The 23550-nt window shown below is 45.9% G+C and overlaps 1 protein-coding gene across 6 annotated transcripts; it reads left to right on the top strand.

Moving 5' to 3' along the window:
* The first annotated feature begins 1634 nt into the window (after positions 1-1634).
* Positions 1635-21666, top strand: ldlrap1b (low density lipoprotein receptor adaptor protein 1b). Of its 6 annotated transcripts, none has more exons than XM_079287033.1 (10): positions 1635-1850; positions 8756-8898; positions 9625-9737; positions 12016-12130; positions 13261-13333; positions 15516-15611; positions 17522-17655; positions 18010-18044; positions 19737-19768; positions 20375-21666. In XM_079287033.1, the coding sequence occupies exons 1-10, from the start codon at positions 1766-1768 to the stop codon at positions 20419-20421; spliced, it is 873 nt and encodes a 290-aa protein (XP_079143159.1). In that variant the 5' UTR covers positions 1635-1765; the 3' UTR covers positions 20422-21666. The 6 variants fall into 6 exon arrangements, with proteins under 6 accessions (XP_079143159.1, XP_079143157.1, XP_079143160.1 ...); XM_079287034.1 differs by lacking the exon at positions 19737-19768 and adding an exon at positions 7014-7242 and having other exon boundaries at positions 1750-1850; XM_079287031.1 differs by lacking the exon at positions 19737-19768.
* The last annotated feature ends 1884 nt before the right edge of the window (positions 21667-23550 follow it).

Here is a 23550-nt window from a genome sequence, read left to right as displayed (position 1 = left end):
CCTGTGCCCATTACCTGTGTTGTTGCTGTGTAAAAGGCGAGGTATGTCTTGCATGCTTCAGTAACTGGCAGATTTACTCGCAGAAGACTCCGCTCTTTTGTCTCCAGCCTCTCAGTGAAGCATGGCTGCAAACAAAGAAGCAGTGATTCAAAAGGAATGCACCTGCTGGAGAACAGAGGGGTGCTTTGGTTTACACTGCTACCCTGATGTGGTGATATTTCTCCCTTGGAGGCATTGTTTCTGCAGAATAAACTCAATACGATGTAATTGCTAACTGAGCTTCAGATTGCCGATTTGTCCTTGGGGACGTATTAGCCTTGTTGCACTCTTGTATATCTGAGAAATGTGGAAGTTTTTTTGAAAGCCATTCACCTGAGTAACTCATTTAGTGTGTGACGATGGAAGCTCAATGGAATTCAATACAGAAATTGAGCTTGGTGTCATTTTAAAATGTTTTAACAATTGACCCGATACAATACAAAGGTTTTCGCTGTCAACACACAAATAATATCTTTTGATATCTTAGTTTGAGGATGAGGATCACTAAACAAAGCGCTTAATGTCGTCGCAACACGAGAATAACTTTCAACAGTCAGCAGCAACATTATGTAAATGTGGATGTTATCAAATAATTACAAAATAAGACTAAAGCTACTGCATTGAGGTTGAGGTTTTTTCATCATCTCAAAACTCTTGACAGAAAGTGAGGCTATAAAAGGTCACAAAGGGTCATTTGGATCTCTTGAGAAAATGTCAACCATCAGAATTGTTGTTAGTTGATGGTATAATATATTTTGAATCACGCACAACAAAAAGATAAATGTGACATGAATTGCTCTTGACTGCCTAGCAGGGTTTCCTCTTCAGGACTCGAGAAATGAGGCATCTTTGTCGACAGTCCAGATCTCCCTGACCTCATGTTTCTTTCATCAGGAAACCCCTTTTTCCTCCACATGGCCAGCGGGGACTCCTTGGCTTCCATTTCTTTGAAAAATTACTCACTGACAGTGTTCTTTTCCTCGGAACGACCCTCTCGACCTTTCCTGCCCTACAGCTGTTCTCATATGGGCTGTCAGAGCACTATAGGGGGGCTATAGGGAATCATACATTAATATCAAGTGAGTATGTGACCAAATCAGAGCATCTTGCAGACGATAAATATGATTGTGGCGAATGACCGTACCGAAATCATTCAAAATAACAAAATATGTTTTTTATATTATGATGCACAACATTGAATTCAGCTGCTATATCTACCTGAAAAGGTGAGGGGACTGAAATGAAGTATTTTTCCGCCCTCTAACCTATTTCTGCTCGTGACATTAGCCTGCTGACATTTCCACTGGATATACGGCAGACCTCGAGGCTCGTAGAAAGGTAGAAGCATGTGTGGCTGAATTAAACATCAGAGGTGTAACTGCAGCCCGTGATGTGACTGACAAACCATCGGTCTCGAAAAAGACACCGGTGGGAGTGAAAACGGCGCCGTGTTTTAACAGGAGCTGCAACAACCACCTACTCACTCGCGTGACTCCACAACCGGGCGTCACGCACATTATCCGGTTCATTTACATACAAAACGCCGCCCAGGGGGACGAACATGATCATCTACCATCGACTGAAAGCTACCCGCGCGGAGGGGAGGAAAAAACAGCAGGAAAAAAGTTTGAACGGGAGGCGGCTGTTCTAAAGGAGGCGAAGTGTTTTGACACTACACGAAACAGGCGCTCGTCGGGCTCTTTGCCCCACTTTTTGGATTTACGATATGGACGCTTTGAAATCCGCTGGAAGGGCAATTATACGGAGCCCCAGTATCGCCAAACAGTCGTGGACCGCGAGCAGACATAAAAGTGAGTATTCAGCTGTTCAGCACATTGCCGTGAAGGCGTTAGCTGCCGCTAAATTTGGCTAAACCGAGCCAAGCTAGCCTCGACCAGGAGCTAACATTACAGCCGTGTTTACTTAGCGCTACTTTACAACTCGGCTGTGGACGTCAGCTACAGTTGTTGAGGAGCTAGAATAGCTGTCAGTGTGCGGGGCGGTGCTTGGTCGACACATTCACTCGAAACACGAATATTTAAACATTAGAGAGAGTATTTTAAGTCACAAATGGTTTGTTATGGGTTTCAACGTGACACTTAAACTGACAGCAGCGCCACGCAGCCCGTAAACTGACTCCTGTTGAGGCTTTTTTTTTCTTCTTTCTTTCTTTCTTGTTTGTTGCGCACAGAGAAACAAGTTCAGCTTCTAAACTGCGTCTCCGCATATCTAACGAGTCCAATGAGTTTCTCGGTTTTTAGTCACTCGGAACCAAAAGCGTGATGAAAGTTAGTGAAATCCTCTGCCACGTCACTCAGGCTCACACGGTGTTGAAACGTACAAGAGGGGCTCAGCGGGGAGCATCTATCTATCTATCTATCTATCTATCTATCTATCTATCTATCTATCTATCTATCTATCTATCTATCTATCTATCTATCTATCTATCTATCTATCTATCTATCTATCTATCTATCTATCTATCTATCTATCTATCTATCTCATCATTCATATGGCAAAAGATGCTGTCTTCCTGGCAACGCACTGTTGCTAGGCGATATAATATGTGAAACAAAAAATGAAAACGAGAGGCTGTATGAGGAGTGGTTGCAGGGACTGAATATTATGGGGGAGCCGATAGTTCATCGAGTAAGGGGTTTAATTATTGGGAAAGCCACGTTAGGTTTTATTTCACATGATGCCTGGAGCTACAACCACGATGTGTGCGACCATCCCCAGGAGGCTGAGCACGGTCCACAGGCTGATCTCACGGTGATAGCATGGCTGTCACATGCAGGCTGAGCTGCCTATAGACCCTTTAATGTTTGCTTTACACAAAGGGGGAATGTCCCCCCACCCCCACCCCTCCTTTTATATTTCATAGAGCATCGAGATGTCACTCGTGCACCGCGCAATCAATGCTTTGTTTTGGTCCACCCCTCTCTGGGGGGAGTGATGCACATGGTCTGACCAGACAGTGGTCACTGAGGACTAATGGCCAATCAATCCCTGCTGCTGGAAGCCCAGGCTGCTGGTGAGCCTCATCGTGACTCTACATTTAATCTGGGTCAACAGTCACACACACGCACGCACACACACACACACACACACAGAGAGAAGCTGGTCCTGTGACCAATGTGATATCTAGCATATCATTTCTTCACTCACATTGCTTATTCATTCGAGCTTCCTGTTTTGTCTGCAATCAAGTAACTGTTCATCTTCCCCTTTTTTTTTTTTTTCAAGCTGTTGTGATAATAATTGTCGCCTTAGCTGTGTTTCAGTTGGCACCGGTGAACTGCAGAGTCATGAGTAAGAAGGCAACATGTTTCATCTTGTAGTGTCATTAAGCTTCTGCTTTAATTGGTGGATCCTGCTTTTCTGCATGGGATGTATCCACATACAGTACAACTTCTAGAAATTCCTTTTAATAGTGTGACTTCTGGTTTGGGTTGTATGTGTAGATTTAGACTGCTCCAAAATTGAGACATTTTCTCCAGTAGGGTTGTCTTTCTTTCTCTCCTGTAGGCCTGGCCTCGTCAAAGCAGCCAGTCTTCTGCATTCATTCCCTCTCACTGTCAGCGTTGGATCCTAACAGATTCCAGCGTTGTTTTCATAAAACTGGCCCATGTCTCTTTTAATGATCTCTGCATGTATAATATGTAAAGCAGGCCATCATTAGCACTTTGTTTTTCGTTGCTTTGTTGTTGTGTTGTGCCGGAGTCTGCACGGGCAAGATTGTGTCAGCGATGTCATTTCCTGTGTGGTTTTGAAACGGCTCAGTTGTTTTTTGGCAGTCTGCTGAGCTAAACAAAATGTTCCTGTGTGCTGCCCTCCCATTACATCTGAATAGTTCCCATTTTAAAGGGGGGGGGGGGGGGGGGGGGGTGTAGATGTTATGAAACATCAATCATATTTTTAGGTCATGAAGACCTGTTTTTTTCTCTGTCTGAAAAGTGTGGGAGGCAGAAAATCCCTGTCTGCATTGACGTGAGACAGCTCCCTCCCACGTCCCCGGGTCAAGGATCCGTCTGTTCTGTTGGGTTGTCAATATGGAAGCAGCGACATATGAGGATGTCGGTCCACCCAATGTCGGTCCACCCAATGCGAATGACCGCTGTGTGATCTTAAACCATTGCGTCTGCATCATTATAACCTCAGATGTGGATGCTAGTTGGTGTAGCTGTTGACTAATTTGCATATTTTAACATTATTCAAATAGTGTCACTGCAGTGATGGACATGGTTGGTGCTAAATTATACATCTGTAGCTGTAATTCACAAGGCATAATTGTTAATGAAAGCCTCAGTAGGCCTTTAAGTTGCTTTTTTTTACCCAAAGTAGCCTACCCTTTGTTTTAAAGAATAGATGGTGTATGTGGTCTGCACTGTCCAGTCCCTACTGCACTTGCACAAAGTCACCCAAAAGCGGACTGCGAGGCTGTAATGGAGATTGCTTCCAGTAGGACTCCTTTATGGAGTTGTAAAGCCCTCACTGATTTATTGTGCTGTTTAGATCTTCCCTATCTGTAAGCTTCTGTGTGTGGAGTCACGTGTGAATAGGACTGCACAATCATGCTCTGTCACTGTTTCTCCTAGAGGACAACTTTTAAATCCTGCAGGGGAAAATGGGTGTTTGCCTTCCTCTTGTTTCAGCTGACACGGCTCGACAAATAGGATACTTTTAAAGATCAGAATTGTTATCGCGACACCAGTAACTGGCACAGGCCAAGTTGAGCGGTGAATTGCAGTGTGATTCATTTGTGAGGTAATCTATTTTCATCTCTGCATTCGGCTGCCTGTGATTAGAGAAATGCATTTCTATTCCCGTGTGTTGTTATTTCAGAGTAAACACTCTCTTTCTCTCGGTGTAAACTGCATGAATCGCTCCAAAAATACACATTCATGGCTGAGACTAAATTGGAAAACCAACTTCGCGATAAGATTGTTTTTTATTCAAGGAAATAGACAGAACATCACATCTTTTATTTGCCACAGTTGTTCACAGTAGGGACTACTTTTTGAAAGATTATGGCATTCTGTGAAGCCAAAAGGGAAGTCTGGGCAGGCTGCACGGCGGCTAACCAGTTCACCTCCCCGGTAAGAAATAATTTATGTAATCTCCTTCAGCCATATGTGGAGACATATGGCCGGTGTGCTAGTTCTCAGTTCTTCAGCCTCATTGTCAGGAGGAAGAGATATTGGTGGCGAAACAAATGCCATCTGAGACTTTTACAGCAAGGAGGAAAGCCCACAAATCCGAATTACGTATATTCAGATGGCCATCTGAGCCTGGACGAAGTCACGCTGTTGGTCATTCAGTGTCCCCAGCGATTACAAAACCTTTTTATTTTTAATCTTGTTCTGCCCGGTCCAGGCATAACGATGGGTCTCTCTCTCTTTCTCTCCCACTCCCAATCATGACCAGTGCTGCTACCATACAGCCGGAGGAGAAAAGAGAGAGAGAGCGCGCGCCGGCCTCCACAGGGTCCTTCCTTAAATCCGGCCTAATCAGTCCAATCACCTGCAGATCAAAACACAGACGCAATGTACACACAGCACCACTCTCAGGCAGGGAGGAAAACAGCATTCATGTTCATTATCTTATGACGTCTAAGTCGTAACAAATCTGTTCTGAGCAAGTGAGTTAATAGCACTAGACTCTACTGCGGGCATGTTAAGGCTGTGGCTCTACCTTGCTGGGCACATCCAGCATTCCTTTTCTCTAGCTGTGGAAGTTGATGGAGGTCTTTTGGGTGTTTAGTCAGTAGATGTGAACGAAACTCAAAAGTGGCTGATGAAACTTCTCCTCCCCTCCCACACACACACTGGTGAGACCAAAACATCCAAACAATCCCCGTCGTCAGAGGTTGTGCAGTGTCATGGAAGCTCACATGACACACCCTAAACTCCCTAGGAATACAGGGGAGGGTTGTTATTTTTATGAATGGAAGATTCCATTACCGCTCATTGACCGTCTTTCTGCCCTTCACCTGTGTGTCCACTTCTCACCACAATGACGAGTTGAAATGTGTCTGTGCAAAGAGGCACATGAAAAAAAATATCGGAGTAAGGCAGAGCAGAGATTTGCGGAGGAGGTGACACGCACATCTCCAAAATCTCAGGGGCCCATTGCGCAAATCTGTGGTCGTCCTGTGTGTCGAAACTGGTTCAACAAGAAATATGGTCCTCTGCCCTTGGGGCAATGTGTGACTAAACAAGGAGTCGAACTGTCAAGGCGAGTGAATGGTTTATTTATTTTTCATTTTATGCCGTTTTTATTGTATTGGACACTGGGCCACGGAGCCGCTAATACCCGCTACAAAATGGAAATGTTTCAGGTTATATATATATTATGTGCAGGCTAATTTGCACACTGAAGATATGCCAATCTATTTGCATCCCTATTTGCCAGCATTTCAGTTGCAACAGAAACTCGCTCCTCCCGGCTAGCGTGGCTGTGCACAGGGTGCTTTTTAGGATCAGTTTCATAACCCGGCCTCCTGCTGAGAGTACATTGTGGCCTCAGCTGGTCATCAGCCGTAATCCCTGACTGGCAGCGCTACTCGTCTCTCCTCCCTCTCGCCTCATTTAGCCAATACCGAAAGACATGTGTCTCAATGTTATGAGTTAAACCGTGACTCTTATCCACCGCAAAATAGCAGCATGCAACACCTCCGTTGTGTTATTGGGAGTCCTTCAACAACATCGATTTTTTTAAGAATATCATAAGCCTGCTGGTGTATGACTTGAAACAAGGACGGAGAGGAAAGAGGTCACAGGCTGCTGGACATGAAGGATCCTCACTGACTGTTCATCTTACTTACTTTGTATTGATTTCTCCTTGAGCTAACTGGCCTGTAGTTTATGTCTCTGTGGTCATTTGTATCGATTGCTGTTTGTGTATCTTACGCAGAGCCTTTGACCTGGTTTTTCCCGATAATATGTGAAACATTTCCCGCATCCTTTCCACAGAAGCGGACGTTAAAGAAGGGGAACAACAGAACCGGATCAGGCGTTTTGTACCAGACAGGGACAGACGGTGATCTCCCCACTGAGTCTCTCTCCTCTTAACAATGCTCCACCTCAGCGGTTTTTCCCCGAACAATGGTGACGACGGTGCTCATCTCTGACCTGCACCGACCACAACGGAACACACCGGTTACACAAGACTCAACCACAGAAAATAGTCGGCAATAGAAATGTGTGACTTAACTTTCGGAGTTCGATTGGTTGTGTGAATGCAAATGTGACCAATGTGAAAATGAATTATTATTCCATACAAAGCAGCACTCTGGGTATATGTGCCGTGTTTAAAAATAGCTCTGGTTCATGAGTTGCTCATTTGAACTGTTTTTAAAGAAAGCTGTTGTTTCATTGCTCGGTAACATCTTTTTTGTTTTGCATAATCGTCATCTCCTCGTGTATTTCAGGCAGAAATCTCATCATTTGCGTTGTCTGGTCTTACAGTAGCCTCCTCCGGATGTCTCGTGATGGGGGATTCCTCGGACTCTGCAGTCAGGGGGAGCTGCTGGTCCTCCCCAGAGACTTGCCTCCTGCGAGCATTAGTGTGGGCGGTGGAGGCACAGAGCCTTGCTTCTAATACCTCCACTAGACCAGCACGAGTGTGTTATGTGAAAGACGTCTCTCCTAAGCCTCGAGTTGTTCGGAGCGTTTTCAAAGCGCTTCTTGCATGTTGTTGGAACCCAGTGAAGCGGACCTGTTGGCAGTGTTGATTTTTGTAAACACCAAAAAACCTTCTGGAGTCAAGTCGGTTTTCACAAACAGGAGCTCGCACTAAAGGTTCCAAATGCGAACCGAGGTTGAGCCGGCATTTCCTCTGATAAAAGAAATCGAAAACCACAGCCCGGAGTTTCATTCTAAAGACAAAATGTACAATACTGGGTCCTGAATAAGTGTCATCGTCTCGTGCGCTGGAGGAGATGATCTTTTATGAATGACTTCGCCGGCAGTAGTTTGGATTGTAAATTAGTTCTGGCAGACAGTCGTGAGGGAGCAGTTGTATCTCTTCAACCTGTATTTGACACAGAGTTTAAAACCATGAAGACGTGTTCGTTCCAAATAGCACCACAGAAGTTCTGATTGTTTTTCTCCTACATTTTGTGTGGTGATTGAAAAGTCCATAGTTGTTTTGGGTTGGATTGCAAAAAAAAGCACCTGCACCCCTTCAGCTAACCAGGTCAGCTGTGAAAAACATCCACCTCGCAAACCTAAACTACAGTAAGGTACCAGCGATGACTATAGCTCAACACTCCCTCCCTGCTTCACAATAATTCCCTTAAATACTTTGGTTGTGAAGCAGCTGTCCTTAAAGACTCCTGCCCATTTGGATAACAGATGTCATTTATGGAGTTAATACCACTCTACCATGCCGTCCAGTTTATCAGTACTACAACTCAGATCACCATGTTAACTAACAGCATGCTCAACATATTTTTTCTTTTAGCCAGTAGAGTAGACATTCCATGAGAGTGCATGCTGTTGCTAGCCTGCCAAGAGGAATAGCTAAAAGCATGTGCTGCGCACACACACATACATAATGAGGGCTTGGTTTGGCTGCTGTTGTGTCTGATACAGCTGAGACGACCTGATGCATGTCTGCCAGAGTGTCTCTCAGCCCGCTGTACAAGAACAAGCAGCGGGGGTTTTGTCGCTGATGAGCAGAAGCGTCACCGATGCGCGTTTCTCATCCGCAGAGCTTCCAGAGAACTGGACGGACACGAGGGAGACCCTCCTGGAGGGCATGGCGTTCCAGCTCAAGTACCTGGGGGTCACCATGGTGGAGCAGCCCAAAGGAGAGGAGCTGTCTGCGGCTGCTGTCAAGAGGATAGTGGCCACGGTGAGACACACACACACACACACACACACACACACACGTATAACTGGAATAGCATCTAAAATCTCTTGTCAAAGCACTGCTATTCAGAAAACTACTCCCAGAAAATGAGTTTTGCTCAAGCACATATATCTTTCCCCACATCACCGTGGAGTACACACCTCCTCCACCACTCAGTCATCTAGTAGTTTTCTCCCGTTTGTGACCTGAATGACGCCCTCGGTGAAAAGTGACCGGTTGGCTGCCTTCTTTCCACCCCGAGGTGCGGGCTGACATTTTAGAAGAGGATGCAATTAGTTTAGACACTGTTGCTCCGTACATGGCTCGGCCAGCTTTGTCATGGCAGAAAAGGGCTTCATGTTGTTGGGTCTAGCAGCTCAGTGGATAATGACGTTAGCGGCGGCAGAATGGTGGGACTGGAGACGCGGTGATGTGTGGAGAGGAAGGCCGAGGCTCTGATTGGGCCTAATCTGTTGGCTGCCCTCGGTGTCCCTCTTAAAAAGGATGTTAGGCTGCTGTCTAGGATCATACTACGTCATAGATGCACTTGGTGTGGAGTAATAGTTTTATATTTACTTTTGAGCTACAGTCTGGATTGGCTGGTCCGATTTAATAAAAAAACACACTTGTTTGATTGACACACTGGTTTTCCTTTCTTATCTCTGTCTCACTCACATACCCTCTTGTCTCTTTGTGGCCTCCACCCTTTCTTTCTCCTCCTCCTTCCAGGCTAAAGCCAGTGGGAAAAAACTCCAGAAAGTCACGTTAACGGTCTCCCCGCGAGGAATCATCCTTTACGACAGCGCCTCCAACCAGCTGATAGAAAACATCTCCATATACAGGTCAGTCCTCTTTAGGCTGGAACACATTCCGTGTCCCTTACTCAGTCGGACGGCCTCAGTTATGAAACACTCTCACCCCAAGCTTGTCCTTATCGTCCTCAATAAAGTAAAAGTTGTTATTTGCTCTCATCCATCACGGGACGGATACAAGAGCAGGTGTGGTACTCTAAGGCGGTGTAATGTGTTTCTGTGCGTGTGTGTAAGAGAAGTCTATCGGCAGTGTGTCTCATCAATCTCAACTCTCTTGGGAGCACTACAACAGTCTGATCTTCACACACACACACACACACACACACACACACACGTTCTCTCCAGTAAATGCCTACAGATCTCACTTGCCTGCCACAGCCTGCACGCTGAAAGCTGCCTCGCCTCCATTGGCCTCGAGCTTATGATCCAAGCTTGAATCGTTTTTTTCTAAAATTCCACGTTTACGAGTCTACATATCAAGGAGAAATGGGACTTTCCATCATTTTTCCCGAGCATGAATATGTTTATGCTGAATAATTTGGCCCTGAAAGCTGGCAGATTGAAGACAAGTCTATATGAGTATACACAGTTGAACAACCGCCTCCTGACCGTGCAGCTTAGAATAATGGGGATGGAGTTAATTTCTCAGCAATACAGGATCGATCTATATTAAAAACCTGGGCTCATCACTGCTGGGCTGTTGTCTCAGAAGTAACCCGAGGAACATTGCACACAAAAGTCCGTTGAAGGAGGCAGAATGACAAACAAGTGTCTTACATCCAGACACAGTGAGATGGAACTGAACAGACCTGGTCAACATCACATTCACCGACAGTCAGCAGCTATCGATTGATCTGATGATTGTTGCCCCTCACGGTTCCTTTAAGTACTCGTTCAAATTGATTGTTTTGCGTTGACCAACAGCTGTTTAGCTGATCCAGTAGCTCTACCTAATAGTCACAGTTTAGATGGCGGGAACCAGAGAATCTTTGGCATTTTAGACTTGAATGATCAGTTAATCATCAAAATCTTTATTCAAATTGCTCCTTAGAGATGATATAAAATATGTGCATCCTGTCCGTGTGTACAGATTCCACTGAGTTTTGGCTCTGAGGGAAAAAAAATACAGAAAGTACTTTAATGGCCTCTAAGAGCTGTTTGTCACAGCTATGCACCTGTATCTTTCTCCTCATCGCACATTTCACTGAACTGCATTAATGGATTCTCTCAGTGGAAGGTAAATACTACAGCAATTAGAAGCCCGACTCCGCGAGGTGGGTCCAGCTGTGACCTCGGGATGGTGTGGAGACATAAAGCAGCTGGTTGTCTCTCCAGCTCTCCTCCCTGGACAGCTGCAGAGAAGATGGACGGCCAATAAAAGAAATGGATTTGCCTAGACACCCTATTTCCCCGGCGCTCTACCTCCGAAAACATTTGCCCGTAAATCTCGTGTTGTGTAGACTGCAGCTGCGGTTCTTGAACCTCTCCAAACTTTTATTCATTCATTTATTACATCCACACCTCATATCCCTCCCACAGACGAGTCTGAGCACAGCGCTCAGAGTGGAAAGGAAGGACAGATGGCAGACATTCATTATTGCCTTCCTCCATCGTTTTGTGTCTGGCTGCCCAAATTTTCCAGTGAGCCCGTCACTTTGGTATCTGGGTAATAACATGATGATCAGATAGTGGAGAAAATCGTATTTGTGGAGCATTACGGCCTAATTCCAATCTCTGCTCGGCACCTGAGACGGACGAGCGAGACTGATTCCTTCCTCAGGCAGAGCTCAGTGCAGTAGATGACCTCCCACACCAGAACAAGACAGGAACACCTCCGTCTGTAAGTCTTTTCATGTACCTTACAGGGACCGGGCCCAATCCAAAATATCTCCTTTAGAACTGTGCGCCATGGTGGTTAAGCAGACGGACGCAGGGGGAGAGTGATGAAAGGAAGCAGGAAGGAACGCCATCCCATTGGCCAAACGGCACAGATGTGTGTGCACACGTGTTCAGTTCACATACATGACGCCGTTCAGCTCTGTACCTGCACACAGCTGGGGTGTGTATTTGATCATGTGATTGTGAGTGCAGCTGGCTTCAAGAATGGCAGGAATTTTTCTTTTCTTTTTTATCGCAGTTTAGAGAAATGCTAGATTGGACAGTTTAGTCAGATTGCTGATATAGTTTAAGGGTTCAGTGCAGATTAAGTTGCACGATGGCCCCACTCGATCTGTGATGATTCTATTAAGTCTTAGAGTTTTAAAGCGTCCGCGTCTGTGTTTTTTCTTTCTTTTCTTTTCTTTCTCAGAATATCATACTGCACGGCGGACAAGATGCACGACAAAGTGTTTGCCTACATCGTCCAGAGCCAGCACAATGAGACTCTGGAGTGTCACGCCTTCCTCTGCACCAAGAGAAAAATGGTACGTAAAGGAGTGCAAGTACGTCTTGCACAACTGTTGGAACAACTTGAAGTTCACATGCGCCCATTCTGTAAGAGTTCGATACTCGTTGATTGTAAATATAAGATGCAATGGGAAAGAGGTTGCCTAGCTCTGTCCAAAGTCAACTAAATCATCATTGATTATCCAGACAGTTACCGGCCTGGCCAAGAAATATTCCTGCATATATCCCCTTCATAAGACCACAACTTGTTTAATTTTTTTATATAGACTAAAGAAACAAGATTCAACATGTCTATTGGTGAGCTGTAGAGGTTCTGGTCGGTGGTTTTCTCATCTGAGGAAATAGCCACGCTGCCGCTTGCCTTCTGCTTCTAGTCTTATTGCATCACTGAGCTATTCAGCTGCATGACCGTGGCTCCATATTTAGCATACAGACATGGAGTGATATGTTCAACTGATTCTTAGCAAGAAAGAAAATGACCAAATTGGCCAAAATCTTGGACTATTCATTTTGAAGTAGTTACATATACATACATGTATAGTGGAATAAGGCTGCAGGCTGTAGCTACAAATGTAGAGCAACCGTTTCTTTACGGTGCAGCATTCTGTATTCAGGTAATCCATTCAGCTTCTGCTGCTAGCAATCTGTGGAAAGCACTTCATGCAGGAAGTTGCAAGGAGACCTCAGAACAACTGCGCCTCCATTTTTTGTTTTTCCTTTTTACTTGTATGTATACAAATGTCCAAGTACTAAGTTCAGGAGAAAGTTGAGGAGTGAGAACATGAAGGGCGGGGAGGCTCTGTCGGCCCTCTCTGGCATTCTCTCCATCCCTTGGAGGTTTGCAGCCGCACCCTCCTTTTCCTTCCCCTCACTAATTTAGTTCTGGCCGAAAGGCCACGTATCCTCCCGGTTACATAAACGACTTCGTCATGGAGCCCACGGGCTTCTCTTCCTCCTGCTCAAGTGTCTGTGAAAGGAGCCTCTTCTGTTGGCGGTCACTTCCTGTTTTTTTTTTTTTTTTAAATCCCGGTCACAGCTCCTCGTCGTCCGCGAGTTTCCCCTCGTGTGCATGAGATACGTATATTACTCATTCTGTCACACCCTCTCCGCTGTCTCACTGTCGCTCTCTTCTGCTTCCCTCCAACAGGCCCAGGCGGTGACCCTAACAGTGGCCCAGGCTTTCAGAGTGGCGTTTGAATTCTGGCAGGCTGCCAAGGAAGGTACGCATGGGAGCACGGGAGTGTGACGGATGAGTGAAAACGCTCCTCTTCTTCCCTTTTTTTTTCGTTTAGTGACGCCTCTTTATTACAGACAACTCGTCATGGTTAAAGACTCATCTGGGTATCGACATGGGGAGGGGTGGAGAGGAGTTGAGGTTACACTGAGAGAGGCGGGCAGACCGGAGGTAAATCTTCTCAGTTTCCTTTTACAGGAAGAAAAGGACGTGGGATTTTCCCCGGATATATTTCATCTTCACTGCAAAAAAACAATGTTCCTTTTCTCCTTTTCATTCCACCTCTTTTTAAAGAGTAGCCTGCGCTGAGGAGAGGACCAGACGGTGCTTGTTCAGGCGCCACCTTGGACACAGCAGGCAATCAAAGTGCTGTGTTAGGGTGGCGTTACACGCATTCTTTCTCACAGCTCAGCAGAACACGCGTGTAATTTACTGCATGTATGACTCCAGAGTAAATGAGCGGCCACATAATGTTGGTTTTCTGCATCGCACCCCCCCCCCCCCCCCCCCCAATCTTCTCCATCTCTACATGTTTGTCGCCCTTGTAGTCGCCCTTTTGAATTTTTGGTGATTATCCTTTGTTGCTGTCTTGTCTTGTTTTGCACCTGGCACCTTGAACCCCACCCCCGTCGGGTTATTTTCTTCTCCCTCTGCCCTCCTCCCATCGCGGCACTCGCTTCTGCTTATTATAGGGAAGGGAGCCGGGTGAAGAAGAAGAAGAGGGGGATGGGGGATGAGGAGAGAGGCCAAGAGAGCATGAAAGGCGGGGCGGAGAGAGGAGTGTCGGGGTTGTGGAGTGTGTAAGAGAGAAAGCAAAATGATTGTGTGCGTGTGCCAGTGGGAGCTCAACCCCCTGACAGGCTCAGTGTCAGTGCCATTGATCCTGGCTCACGCGAAGGCGAGCTTATTTATTCAGTCCTTTAGAGACGCACACTTGCACTGTATGAAAAATTCGACCAGCCTCTTTTTTTATTTTTTTATTTACTCCACATTTCTCCCTCTTCTTGGCTTGTGTGGGCACATTTCCATTCCCCCCCCCCCCCCCCCCCAACATCAAGGCCACGGGCTCCTTGCCTCGCGCCTCTTCACTTGGAGGTTTGTAACTTTGAGTTGAATATTTAATCGTCTACCTCCTCGCTCTTTCACCTCCTACTTTTTAGTCTCTTTTTTTCCCTCATGTCTCGCTTGCTCACCATTCTTCACCTCTCCTAATAAGCCGTTTAATTTGCCGAGCGGCTCTCTTTTAGTTGTTCTCGTGCGCTGATGGAGGAGAACCGATGCGTAGCTGGTTATGGAGGGGAAAAGGAAAAATATTCTTATTTTTCAAAAAGAACTATCGGTGCTCTTATGTGGCAGAGAAGAAGAAGGGGGGGAGGTAGGGTGAAAAAAGAAATCCTTGTGAGTCTGTTTCATTGACGTTACAAGACCCCGGAGGATCAGGGCAGGAAGAGAGGGGGTATCTGCTGTATGTCTGTCTAGTGTGCTGCTTTCTGCTTCTCCACCACCCACAGTCATGAATCAAACTTTGATGGCACTTACGCTCGCGGTGAGGGAGAACGTAACTTACTTACAACAGGTCAAATATTTTCATAGGGCCTTATATCATTTCTTTTAGTCAGGCTATTTCAAACAGTAGTGCAGCTGTAATATTTGAAAGGAGAAGATACACCATTACATTTCACATTGTTACAGTGCATTTCCCGAGAGTCTGTGACGTTACAGGAAAAGTTCCAATTCTGAAGTAATTGAGAAAAAACGATTTCCTGTTCCCGGCTGCCCGTGGCGACTCGGCACTTTGGGGAAAACCTTCCTCTCCGCAGGTGAGACTGTTTGTTTGGAGAGAGCAGAGCCTGTTATCCATCGGACCCAAATGCCATGCCCACTCTTTGTAAATGCCGCAGCGACTGCATTTAACTGCGGTACGAAGGATGTGCGCTGCAATTGTGGAAGCCCAGGCCCTCTAGGTTTCGGCTGGCAGATGGCTTGAGTAATGGCTCTCACCTTATCTGCCAATTTACTGCTGCTGATTTGTTTACACTCATTATATGCTCGGTTAGGGAGACATTTTCAGGCAGCGAGAAAAGTATACAGCTCCTCTAGTCACTCACCCTGTGGTTACTAGTCCTGAATCATAATTCACTCCTCTTGTTTTGTCCCACCCCGCACAGAGAAAGAGAAGCGAGTGAAGTCTGGTTCAGACGGAGAAGGAGCCAGCAACTCTCAGTCGGACAGCTCGGCCAGCCTGGGCAGCCTGAAGGCAGGAGGTGAGTCATGTCACCCATCATCATGTCTCTCTCTCCTCCTCACCCTCTCTGTCACAGTAATCGTAGCCTGGGGGAGGGGGAGGAGAATATTCAGCCGCTTGTCAAAGCTTTGCTTACAGTGAGGCTGCAGGTCTCTCTGTTATTGTTTCTCGCTAGTGTCATTACATACATCAGCAAATTACATTTGTAGGTGATGTTGTATGATGACCGATGATCGCACAACATTGCTGTGTTGTAGATCCATTAAAAACAACACATAATAGAGAACTGTTCATGGACAAACAGCCACATTCTGTCTCTCTGGAAGCACAATTACAGTCCTGTTTGTACAAAGAGCATGAAAGAGGCCTACGTGTTCTGTGCCCCCCCCCCCCCACCCACCCACCCCCCCATTGTTTAATCAGATTTACTGAGATTCCAGGACTTGAGATGCGGGGCATGGCTTCTAAACATGCTGTTGACATCCAGTGAGCCAAACCACCTTGAGGCATTATTAGCGCCACGTATTGTCCACAGCTCAAGAGACAATGAGATGAGGAGCATCCTGTTGCCGGTGGCACAATGGCTGCACACTTATTCCTCCTGATGCCTTCTCTTTGTTAGTCCGTCCTGTGCGTGCCTCTTCCCTGTCACACTCCGTGAGCATCAGCCGCACTCTGATCCATTTGGTACTGGAGCTTTCAGTTTTTAGCAGGCAACTCTGAAAACATCCGCTTTGTGCTGAGCTTCCCCCAGTACCCAGCTCGGTGGCCTCCAGCCAGAGAGAGATCTCTCTAAATGCGTCCTGACACTTTATTTGGGGGCTGCGGCCCCCCGAACGTGTCGCATTGTTATGGCCGCCTCTGAGTGCCTTTTTGAAACAGGCTGAGCATTTCTCTGGCCTGCCAGAGGTTTTCAGCGCCGGCCCTAAAGCAGCGATTGGGGACAGCAGAGCTTTAGAGCGAGGGGAAGGTTGTACCCTTCACTTTGGTCTGATCAAATGGCACGCCGCTGTGTCGGAAGGACTCTCGGGATCAATGGTGTTTTCGGAGGTGAGTCGGCTATATTCATGGGACATGATAGCCTCGTCTTTCTCCCTGCGACCAGGCCTCTCGCAGTGGCTTCAAAATACAAATGTCCCTTCTTAGTGCCCGCTTGACAATGATCAGCCTTTCTCAGTCTTCTCCTCTTCAAGAGGTTCAATGTGGTGCTGCAATGAGCATGATTGCTTTATCTGTCAGGTTCAAACGTGTCATTTTGCTTGAAGAGATGACAGAATCAATTTACCAGTGATCAAAATAATTGCTTATTTCATTTTCTTTCAACCAATGAATTGTTGTAGCTGTAGTTAATTGTGCCAGCTGGGTGTTTGTTACCCCCCCCCTCTCTCACAATGAATGACAGCCCCACAATATTACCTTCTTCATAACAGCAGAATACTCAAAATGCCTTTTGAGCCAGCGAGGACAAGTCGAAGGGAATTGGGAATTTGTGATGACTCGCGTGTATGTCAGCTACTCTTATGACGAACAAAGGAAATGGGGAAACGTTTATTTTCAGCATAAAGAGTTCAGTTGGGGTAGCATTAGAGGGCTCGTAGAGCTTTCGCCATTCTCTCAGGATAACATTAGTCTCAAAGACGAGACAGAAATGAGTGTTGACGCACATTATTGACACGTATTAATCATCGGGGAAGGCCATTACGAGCCAATCCCATTACAGATCGGTGGTGCTGGCGTGCAAGTCAGGGGGTTACCCCATGCTCACTCATCATAAGTGACAATCCACAGATGGCTGCATCGGGGAGCGCCATTAGAGCTACGTTTTTACACAGCTCGATCCCCGGAAACGTCCCACACACCGCAAAATACTCGCAGAGGGCAGGGTCTATACGTCGTTTTTTTGAGGAAAATCCTCCTTTTGTGTTGCAGAGGTCGCCACAGGGAAACTTCTGGACTTGGCAGAGGGAGCCAACGTGGCGCTGGTCCACTCAGGAACAAAGCAGACGGAATCGGACCCCTTTATGGTGCATAATCACGCAACAGGGAACAACAATACTGTATGGGTAAGACAAGAGGCGGGCTTGATGGGAGGAGAAGAACGTCAGGCAGCAAACACTGATTAATTAGCCAAAGTGCCTGCTGATATACTGTACCTGTGGTATTCAAAGGAGTGGATTCTGCAGTTGTCAGACAAATAGCCTATTGAACAGAACTTATCAAATGGTCACATAGCTGGAGAGGGTGTGGGCTGTAAGTGGCCCAGATAAACCTCCTAGAACCATGTGAAGCTAGAGATGGCTGTGTGAGTAAATGTATTGTTGACGTATTAACACCTCAATGAATATGCACCGTTTACCTGTCACCTCTTGAGACGTGACCTTTATTTTTAACCAATGCCTGTGTGTTCTGTGTGGCAGGAGTTGGAGGACGGTCTGGACGAGGCGTTCTCAAGGTGAGAACCGGTGTGGATTTTGGGTTTCCCTAAAGGCCTCCTTGGCTCTGCTAAACAGCCACCCGGGCAGCTGTTCTTGAAATAGCCCCCTGCGGGTTTTGGCTGCTCCAGCAATAAAAGCAGCCTCTCCCTCTTTCTCGGTTCGGCCCGGTGCTCTCCCACGGGGGCGGGAGACTCGCTCGGTTTACAGGCGATCTGACGTAAGGCGACACCCGCCCCGAGTCATGCTGCTTTTGTGGGCTCCGTTAACCATCGTCTCAGGCCCGCAAACAGACTCCGTAGGAGCTCCGAAAGCCTGTGATTACATATGAGTGCTGCTGAAGGGACACATTGCTTGGTATTTATATCACGGACCCACAGGACAGTAACGTATTGTGCAGTGTAGTACTGCTTTGAGTGTTACAGTTCAATAAAAGCACAAGCAGGAGGAAAAAGATCAGGTCTCATAATCTGCAGGTTGAAGGTTGACAAGAAAGTCCAATTGTCGGCGCTGATTGGAATTCCTTAAACTGTGTCTGCGCCGTCAACAAACTAATCTGAGAGGAGTCTACTGTGAGTAATGTTTCTATTTAGTCTGAATGGGCCGCGCTGTCCGATAAGATGCCGTGGTTCTGCTCTCAGGTGGAAGTTTACCGCCGTTTGTTTCGGACTCATTCAAACACGTTATGAGTGCGTTCATTTCCTTTGGCCTTGCCTTTCACCCGCGCTGCTAATTGGACAGTGGGCTTCTTATTCTCTCATTTAGTTTTAGTGAAAGGAAGAACGGGCTCCTCAGCCTCTCTAATCAAGCTCTCTAATCAAGAGGCCATTTCAGCCCAGTTATCAGATGAATATTTGTCTGCACACACTGTAATTACACTCCGACGCCGTTAATCTCCCGCTCTGTGACTAATGAGGATGCTCCCAGCATGAGCGCAGAAGCATCCACATGTAGATTTCTGTAATTGGAAGGGGGGGGGGGGTTTGACATCGACATCTTTGTCCACCATGAGAACCTGATTGTACTGGTTAATGTTTGGGTACGAAAGGGAGGAGAGAATTCATGATTCTGTGAACGAGAATATTACAGGATGATGGTTCAAATGATGTCAGTTGGCATGCGTCAGATAGTTTAGTGTGAGGATTCACATTCAGAGTGTACGTTATTGTAAGCTTGAGAAACACGTTCACCATATAAAGCTGCTTTATGAGCTTCTTTTTTAATTCTTTACGCTTTACTAGTGACAGATTATGCACTTTTAAATGTGCTCAAAGTACTATCAAACACCACAAGCACCAGGGCCTCCTCTCCCTCCCCACAAAATAGTGATCATGTAACCGGCAGCGAGTTATGGCCGACACGAGACACATCTGCTCCCTTACTGCCACACCACACTTTTAATTCTGCCATTTAAATTCTCTTAGACGAGCACTTTGGTCCACTTTACTTTTGGCTATGAGCTGCAGATAATTCATGTGTTGAGAGCGTTTTCATTGCTATTTTAGAGACTGCACTGCCATCTGCTGGATCCACTGTAGTAGAGTCTGTAGCCTCCTAAGTGCCTGTTGATCATAGTGAGGAAACCGGCAGTTTGATGTGCTTAGTTATGGTTAAACCCCAATGTCACTGCCTTATGTTAAAGCATATTATGAGGCTGTTCAGAATCGTTAAATTGTTGCCTGACTTGTGATGTTTCCTTTGCACCCCCCCAGCCGCAGTCTGGATAGCTTTGAATCCTACTCAGGTAACGACGTCATTCACTGGATCTAATGACTTCCACCTCATTCCCTAGTCAACATTCATCTGTCTGAATGTCGGATCGATCAAGACTCGAGTAGTTTTCACACTTTCCTTTTAAGGCCACAAGCCATTAACAAGACTGTAATTAGAAACAACACCTCCTCATCGTCACTCCACAGTTTGATCCATCCCTGAGCTTCACTGCCACAGAACCTGGTGATGTGTGCCGCTGTGTCCGCGTCTTCATCACAAGTGTTTTTATGTGTCTCCGCCTCACATCCATCCAGCTTTGCACATGAGAGACGTCGGGATGAATGAAAATGCCGCGTGCTCACATGTTGTTCCGACACGTTTGTGTTTGAATCGCCATTTTGAATGTTGGGTCATGTTGGGTTGCCATGATTAGTTCACAAAGGGGAATGTTCCTGCAAAGTAATCATGCCACTGTGTTCGTTAGTCATGCTTATGTCCATACCTAGTGTACACACTGTACTTGCAAGCTTTTTGAGTGTAATGAGCTCTCATTATAAGTCACACCATTTTTTGATCACTGCTCCGGTTTCATCGTAGCAGCTGCTAATAAAACGTCTGTTTTCCTCTGTTCCTCCAGACTCGCTGAGTCTCGCACTAACCCCCAGGTCCTGGACATTGGGGTAAACCCTCAGGACTTCAACACTGAAGAGTGCCTCTCCCCGGGCAAATGGGACCAAGAGGACATGGACTTCACCACACAGAAAGACACGTTCTAAAGGAACGTGAGGGGAAGGGGGGAAATGGTGGAAAACAGACATTGTTTGAGACATCAGTACGGTTCCCCCACCTTCCTCCCTGCTGTCGTACCGCTCGGTGGTCCGGTCCAGTGGCCCTCTGATGCTTCTGCATCTCCTTGACCAGAGAAGGACAACAAGAGCAGGCTGCTCGCAGAACAGGCCAAAGCAATACAAACTAATTAATCCCTTTTCTATGGAAAAAAAACAAAAACATGCAGTCATTTAATGTTTGTTACAGTGTATTACTTCCTTTTTTGTGTCTGTTTACCCATTCTGTGTCTGTGTGTGTGTGTGTGTGTGTGCGAGCGTACATTATATAAATGTACACAGTGAGCTATGAGAACTATGATGTGTTGAGGTTTGAACAGGTCGTTACGTGAGGTAAAGGGTGCTGTATTCTATGTTTGATTGACCTGGAGATGTAACTGGTTGAGAGGGAAAGGTCACTGGTTGAAGGTCACCAAGGCACCAGTTCCAGTGTTGGACGAAACAAAGTTCCTACCTATGTGCGTCAAGGATTCAGCCTTTGGTTGGGCAACAAAAGCTTTCAAAAAAAAAAAGCGTATGTTTGGGTCAAAGAATGGATGACAACAAATAGACAATCCCCCCCCCCCCTTTCTTTTTTCTAATGCAAAATCTATTTTCGCACTCAGCATTCATCCACTTTTAAAAGCGCACATTTAATATAAGGGAATTTAATGTCAAGTATCATTAGTCAAGCTTATATACAGTGCCTCTATTCTCTCTTTTCATGTTTTATTGTTTTAACTTTGAGTCACAGTGGAGTCATTTTGTTTCCCCCCCCCAGAAATGGAACCTCAAATACTGTAAGTCCCAACTCCCACTCAGGCTCATGGACAGGACAGCAACTTGGAGTGGTTTTGTTTTACACGGCAGTCTCTCCTCTGACCATGTTGGCTGGTTGCGTTTATCATCTGTGATTCATAGTTGAGAAACTACAACATGAAGTCCAAGGGTTTGACTGTGTTTTATCGACACTATACCACTATGTTAAATTATATTGTTGCATCGACTAGTTTACTTTTTTTGTTTTTGTTTCCAGGAAGGGTTCCCAGTGTTATTTTTTTGCCATTTGTTTTTGTATGAATTTAATTTAATTCATTAAGTTACATAAAATTCAAAAATAGTAAAATTGTGTGTGATATTTATTAATGCATCTTTAGTCTTTACGCAGCCACTCCGTTGGCAGTCAGTCTGTTCTGAAATGGATCTCGCGGACACTTTTGGATTGAAGCTCTCACCACTAGTGTGTAAGTTAGTCAAAAAGCTGACGCTTCTTTGCACTGGTGGAGTAACACCGTGTAAGAAGAGTTTTAACGCACATAAAATCCATTCAGCATGTCTGACAAAAGATTTTAACATTTGATCAGGACTTAAAAACAACACGTTGCTCTTTTGACTTTGTGGCAAGTGTACTCTAACAACCAACAGTCAAAGGAGTTATTTTTTAAGTAAAATGTGAAATGTTCTCTTCTCCAATGTGAGGGTTTGCTGCTTTTTCCGTTAGATGTTTGAGAGATTGATGCCCGTGGGCTTTGCTCTGTGATTGGCAGATTAATTGATAATGAAAACTTAATTGTTAGTAGCAGCTCTAAGGATCCTATTATTCCCACCACAGTTTCTGTTCCCTGTCTCAATGGAAATGTTCCTCCTTCAGTGGAAAAAAAAACAAAATTCTCCTTGGTTTTACTGAAGAATTCAAACATTGTTCTTCTTTCATTGTCTGCCATTGACAAACTCGGAAATCCTCAACTCTGTTTGTGCTGCAAGAACAGCAGCTCTCTCCAGATGTCCCACCAGATGTGAGCCCAGGCTGCTCATTTGTTGTTGGTGATCTCAGTAATGTGTTCAGTGCGTTATACATTATGTGGATGTTTAAATGCTTCACGTGGGGGCGAAGGCAATGCCGAGTTTAAGGTTTGTGTATTATTATTCACCTCATCAGGTGACCCGGCGGTGGCCTGATGTCTCCTCAGCTGGACCGCTACTGGCTACAGCTTGGCTGACAGCTGGTGATTCTCTGTTCAGTTTCTCAATGGACTCCTGTAGACCTGGATTTGAAACAAAGTAATCTGTCTGCTTCCTGTCTCTCAACAACATAAAATGAAATCATTCCCTACTTATGACACGGACCTCTTACTGATATCAGCTCATCCAGGGAACTGACAAGCCTCTCAGGCGCAATGCCAGTAGCCAGCTGGTATTGCTTTGTAAAGTAAAACACTTCTTCATTGATGTTTTTTTAACTACTTGGCACAACTATCAGAAGTGCCATGAGCCAAATAAGTCAATATATCACAGTATCACCATATTAGAGATACCGTGGAGGTCTTGTCTTTTGTAGGGGGAGGTTCCCCAGTGATTGGGTCATATTTATTTGGGCATAGTTTCACATTCACTGTCCTACGTCATGTCAATCTGTGGTGCTGACTGAAGGATTACAATGGCTTGTATAGTTAAGTCTATTTGTATTAACATGTGTTCTGTTCCTGGCCGGTTATCCCGAACAGAGAGGTGGACGAGAAGCGTAAACAGCTGCATGTGCCCTCTGTCCCCAGATGTGTGAATGAGCAGCAGATCAAGGTATGAACCTCTGGACCACCAGAAAACCCCTTTGAGACATAGAAATGGAGCAGGGCCGAGATCCTTCTTGTGGCACTGGCACCTCTGTGGCACCTCAGTGGCACTCAGCGACAGTCAGTGGCACTCGGCGGCAGTCAGCGGCACTTCAGCGGCACGCGTCAGTCAGGTGCCACAACTGGCAGGCGAGCGGCACTAGTTCGGCACCCGTCAAGAAGCTGCCGCGCTGAGCGGGCGGAGACACATTACCTGAGAACACCCATTGTTACTACAGGTCAGCTTCCGTAAATCAGTTTTATGATTTTAGTTGAGTCACCGGAGCCACCCGTTCTCTGTGTATGTCCTTACCACGTTGTACTTTTTTGTTTCTCATTCATTTTATTTAATTTGCTGGTTTTGCAACAAAAGGGAACAT

The sequence above is a fragment of the Melanostigma gelatinosum genome (assembly GCF_949748355.1).
Source record: "Melanostigma gelatinosum genome assembly, chromosome: 16".
In the NCBI taxonomy this organism is placed as follows: domain Eukaryota; kingdom Metazoa; phylum Chordata; class Actinopteri; order Perciformes; family Zoarcidae; genus Melanostigma; species Melanostigma gelatinosum.
Note: the sequence above shows the minus strand (reverse complement) of the source record. Positions and strands in the feature narration are given on the sequence as shown.